The sequence below is a fragment of the Acyrthosiphon pisum genome, chromosome A3, assembly GCF_005508785.2.
Source record: "Acyrthosiphon pisum isolate AL4f chromosome A3, pea_aphid_22Mar2018_4r6ur, whole genome shotgun sequence".
Taxonomy (NCBI): Eukaryota; Metazoa; Arthropoda; class Insecta; order Hemiptera; family Aphididae; genus Acyrthosiphon; species Acyrthosiphon pisum.
The window spans coordinates 42,096,432-42,101,596 of NC_042496.1; the positions used below are offsets into that span (position 1 = coordinate 42,096,432).

The 5,165-nt window shown below is 29.5% G+C and overlaps 2 protein-coding genes across 3 annotated transcripts; both read right to left on the bottom strand.

The window, feature by feature from the left end:
- Positions 1 to 201: 201 nt before the first annotated feature.
- Positions 202 to 1,394, bottom strand: LOC103309914 (unconventional myosin-Va-like). The gene is made up of 5 exons (XM_016805891.2): positions 1,388 to 1,394; positions 955 to 1,200; positions 739 to 883; positions 520 to 676; positions 202 to 459 (listed from the first exon to the last, which is right to left on the bottom strand). The coding sequence occupies exons 1-5, from the start codon at positions 1,392 to 1,394 to the stop codon at positions 232 to 234; spliced, it is 783 nt and encodes a 260-aa protein (XP_016661380.1). The 3' UTR covers positions 202 to 231.
- A 2,612-nt stretch (positions 1,395 to 4,006) lies between these two features.
- LOC115034508 (myosin-2B-like) lies at positions 4,007 to 4,336 on the bottom strand. Of its 2 annotated transcripts, none has more exons than XR_003839869.1 (2): positions 4,278 to 4,329; positions 4,007 to 4,179 (listed from the first exon to the last, which is right to left on the bottom strand). XR_003839869.1 is itself a non-coding variant. In XM_029491812.1 (2 exons), exons 1-2 carry the CDS (start codon positions 4,327 to 4,329, stop codon positions 4,007 to 4,009), a joined length of 258 nt encoding a protein of 85 aa, XP_029347672.1. In that variant the 5' UTR covers positions 4,330 to 4,336. The 2 variants fall into 2 exon arrangements, 1 of the variants encoding a protein (XP_029347672.1); XM_029491812.1 differs by having other exon boundaries at positions 4,245 to 4,336.
- Between the last annotated feature and the right edge of the window lie 829 nt (positions 4,337 to 5,165).

A 5,165-nucleotide genomic window follows, 5' to 3' on the forward strand; every position in this document is an offset into this window, starting at 1 on the left:
GATATTGCTGTTCCTCGGAAAATCCTAATGTATTAAGAGCATTTACTGTCTCATTAATACTTTGACTGTCATTATCACTAATTTGTAGGGAATTCAAATAATTATATTTATCTGAATCACCTAATAACCAAAATAAAATTAGTATTTATTTCAAATATTTCATATATTCACATATATTATATATTATTTATGTTTATTTTTATCTAGAATATTATGTTAATATTGTATTTATCATTCACCTAGTTTTAATTGAGGGAACATATTACGAGAAGAATATAATTGATAAAATATATGATAATTTCGTTCGTGACTGGCTTGGTGTACAACACGAGACTTTTCAAGTAGATATGTTTGCATACTGACCCCTGTTATGTGATTCCGATCATTAAAATGAAGTTCAATATACTTTCCAAAACGAGATGAATTATCATTTATGGTTGTTTTGGCATTTCCAATAGCCTAAAAGTTAATACAAATTCATAAAAGGTTGAACTTTCAATATCATTTTAAAAAAATTACCTCCATGATGGGATTAGAAGCCAAAACTTTCTTCTCATTTTCAGTTTCAGTTTTCGACTTACTTCTGAAAGCTAAATACCTCATTGCATACTTAGCAGAAACTGTTTTTCCTGCACCAGATTCACCAGAAACTATGATACTCTGGTTATTGTTTTCTCTAAAAAAAAAAGATTTATTAAATCATATTAGCGCACCTAAATATTTTATTTACTGTCTTACATCTCCATTTTATTAAATGCTTGTTCTGCAACAGCAAATATATGGGGTTCTAAACTGCCCATTGTTTGACCTCTATATTTTTTCATGGAATCAGTACCATAGATATCAAGATCTTTATAAGGGTTGATAGCCACTAGCGCACTACCTAATCATAAAAGAAAACCAATGCATTATGCAATAAAATGTTGAAATTGTTTTAAAGCTATTCATGTTTACCACAATAAGTGTAAATTGCATGACTTTGAATAAATCCACTATATAAATTGTACAGAATAGCTGGTTCATGTAGGAATGATAGTGAAGTCAGATCATTTATTCCGAGAAGTATATCAGGATTCTGAAGAGGTGGAAGTTCTTCATCCGAAGATCTATTAATGACTTTTTCAGCTCTTGATTTAATTGTTCTTACTTTTAATTTATGTCCATCATATGCCTCTACTATCTCTGCTGTTTGCCATACTTCTGAAAGGCAAGGGATCCAGATTATTGCACCCTAAAATAATAAATGTAATTAATGACTTATATTGAGATTAAATTAATAAAATTAAAATGTATAAGATGTGTTAATATTTTTATCCTATAAAATGTATATTTTACAACATTATGTAATTTTAATAAGTTAATTTGCTTTACTATAAGTTTAACCAACTAACCATTATGATAATGTATGTCAATTCATTTCAATATCATAAATGTATATGACTGTAATGTCTGTAAATTAACAAGTAACTTACGTGTGTCAAAATCTTAATTTCATAATAATGGTGATAATTGATACTGAGGTATACGATTTTAATTTTTAGATATGGTATATTAATTATAAGAACGAAGATATAATTTTAAATATTTATTTAAAATCTATGTTCATCAGCTTAATACAGCATCGGATCGTAAATAATTATGGCAGGCGAAGGGTTGGTTTTAGGATCGGCATTAATGAAATATGATATAATACCAAAAAACCACCTCAAAATATGTATACAATTTTTTTAAGCTATATTATCGGTACTGTGATATTATCCCATGTCAACAAAGATTACTCTCACAATAAATTGGACCTAACAACGTATGTGACCCTCGGTGCACCCGTGTTCAATTATTATTGTTATTGGCCGTCAAGGACGCGTCTTCTTAACGTAATCGATTATTTTATATTATTATGTAATTGTACCTAATCTGTTAAGATAACCCAATGAACTACAAACAAATTATTATATCGTTTAATTTTCGTCGAAATCTGATTTCAAAAAATGAAATGTCACGTACCTATACATATGCGTCTTGTACGTCAAATTTCCAAACTATTGGCGATCAAAAGCTTATCAAATTGATAATCTGAAACGGGCGCGCTGTGTATTATTTAAATGTTAATTTTTCAACTGGCCAACTGGTTCGTTTCAGACCACCCCCTCTAGCCTGTAAATCGATAAGCTTTTGATCACCAATAACTATCTGGGGATATCAACCACTATACCCCCTGTATATGAGCTTTCTTAGCGTGCTATGTCGGATGACAATCTGATGTCTATTTGAAGGTCTATAATAACAATATTTAATATATCTTGGCACACTGATTTGTAACTTCGCAGGTCACAGTGAGAATACTAAGAGAAGTTAATGGGACTAGTTTTTGCACAGAGGGAGGTAGGTACTTATAATAAATTCCAAATTAATCATATCACAATATCCATCAGGTACTTATAACGTGTTATACATCAACAACAAACCGTGATACTATCATAGATATATAATAGTATACTTTAAAAGTTTCAAGTATACCCAGGAATAATATTATACAATCACAATAAAATAACTAAAATAGTTATTTTAAGTTTTTTAATATGAAATTTCGATTTTCGTCCAAATTTGAACTTAAAATGACTAGATATAAGAATAAACTGTGTTTATGTATTTTTTAGATGTTTTGGTGCATACGCCGATACCGATCCTACGAATTGTGCGGTTGTCGGCGACAACTTGCGTTAAGTGATGAATGGTGGAGCGGAAACAGGTTACTCAATATGTACAATATGGTTAGAGTTTAGGGTCGTTGGAAACACGTATATTTGCAATAAATAAATAGTTCAATTAGCGTGTGACCAAAATAGTAATATCAACTTAACACTAAATACCACAGCTGGTAAACAAAAACTATATATAAACAGCCTACTGACACGTGGGACCAACAAAACAAATGATTTACCTGACTACGGCTTCTGCGTCGATCCTTGGTGCCGACTAATATCGGTCCCTTGCCGGAACCACGGGGTACATTTGAACTCGCAGGGGGTAGATTTTAATAGTTGCTGCCGCTACTGCTAAAATAATTACAAATAGCATTGTTTTGCTTGTCTGCTGATCTGTACCTTCAATTAAATAAAATAATAATAATTTTAACAAAATAATCCAAATAAACTACCTATATTAGTATATACCGTCTAGCTAAGTAAGCTCTCCCACATTGCTGAATTATTAATACACTTGTTTGAATTTGTAAGTATGTTTTTTTGACATATGTATTTCGCCAAGTTTTTTGAATAAGTATGCCGCAATCTTTACGTATATCAGCCCGTTTTCTTTCTAAGTATGCAACTTGACTAGCTGAGAATATTTTTGTATTACCAAACTTATAGTTGTCTTTAGTCTGTAAAATGTTTAGTTTATTATAGTGTTTGAAGACATTTTAAGTAAATATACAGATAATATACTTTAACATATTCTTCAACAATTTTCGCTGACAAGTTAATTTAGGATCATTTCTATTAATTTTCTTTGATTTCAATAATACGCAATATCTTAAGAAGAAATCTACATAGGTCCATCTAAAATATTTATTATTTAAAAATGAATTAAATAATTAAAAGTATTTGAATTATATATTATACCTAGAAGGAAAGTCAGCAGCACTAATGCGGATTGTTTCTAACACACAACAAGCTCGCAATTGATAAACAGCTCGTTGATTGTCAAGCACAAATGGTAACTTGTTATCATTTGGTTTAACACGCCTTATATAATGCGTTGTAGGATCATTAAGGGTTGTCATGAGGGCATTAAGTGAATTTCTAAACTGTGAACCAACCTTTTAAAAAAAAAATTAACCTTTTAATTAAGTTTTTTTTTTTTATCATGATTATAGATTAATATTATCATAAGTCATAACATACAGTTTCCTTATTTTGTTTGAATGTGTAGGTGAACCTATTGAACTTTCTACCAAAAACATTTCACGTAACAAATCATTTTTCCCATTTCTCAATATATTAACCTAAAATAAATATATATTATAAAATGAAAAATGTTTGGATACAATATTAAATAAAATTATACTGTAAATACACACTTGATCTTCAAAAACTGTATCTTTATTTTTGTCCAAAAATCCGTCTGAAGAATATTTGACATCACCAGCGAAATGTTTAATTGTAAAATCCATTCCACCTTTTTTTAAATAATATAATAATAAGTTTTAAAAAATAAACAAGTTATATTGCATATTTACATACCAAATTTAGGTTTTGAAAACCTATCATTTTTACCTAAATTGGTACATAGTTTTTGAGTCCAAGATGCATCTGATCCTTCAGGCATCTAAAATATTGATATATACACACAATTTAATTAAAAATGTATTATTACAATTTAAAAGGCAACCTCATCGGCTTTTTATTATATTTTAGTTGTAAAGCGAGTTATGAGTATTTTAAAATAGTAAATTGTTTGTACGTCTTAAAATACTCATAACTCGCTTTAAAACTAAAATATAATAAAAAACTGTTTGAAAATAAGGCTCGATAATAAAATCACCTTTAAATTTTATAAAAGGTTAATCTACTCTAATTTTTAAATTGACGGATCTAAACGTGGTCTCCTAGTGTAAAATTTGGTATGTTACGCACTTGGAAGATCGATACAACACATGAGGGTACTTCTATCTAGGTATTTCAGTTGAACCGCCAAGTTAAATTAAGTCATTCTTACATGAAATATTTGTTTATTATATTTTTTACAAAATTATTCATAGTAGTTTCTAATCAATAATCATATATAATTGATCGTAACTACCTAATTAACATTTAATTAACCGATTTATGAACAGCTTCTTTGACAAACTTGTATGACACGGAAACTAGTATTCCAAGAAATTCAAATAATGTAATGAGTTCTACAGTCTATCAGTCAACATCAAAAAACCAAATTACAAATTTGAATGCTGATCTAAATTAAAAAACTAGCTCTATAAGTCAGTCACCACATAGCTCCTTCCCAATTAATATATTTTCAGATTTAACTGACACTGCAGCTTTAGCAAGTCCTCTGCCTTCAACGTCTAGGGACTTAGCTTGTTTAGTATGTGATTACTTACAACTTGTTAGGATTAAGTTAGATGATCCCTACACCATTTCCTTTTCAGCCTGCGACGAGGA

Bases quoted from the DNA above. Each gene is read 5' to 3' on its own strand.
- LOC103309914 (XM_016805891.2), bottom strand. The intron at 884-954 runs GTAAACATGAAT...TTTTATGATTAG, and splicing joins TGCAATTTACACTTATTGTG to GTAGTGCGCTAGTGGCTATC. The intron at 677-738 runs GTAAGACAGTAA...TTTTTTTTTTAG, and splicing joins GCATTTAATAAAATGGAGAT to AGAAAACAATAACCAGAGTA.
- LOC115034508 (XM_029491812.1), bottom strand. From the start codon at position 4,329: ATGCCTGAAGGATCAGATGCATCTTGGACTCAAAAACTATGTACCAAT. The intron at 4,180-4,244 runs GTATGTAAATAT...ATTTAAAAAAAG, and splicing joins GTTTTCAAAACCTAAATTTG to GTGGAATGGATTTTACAATT.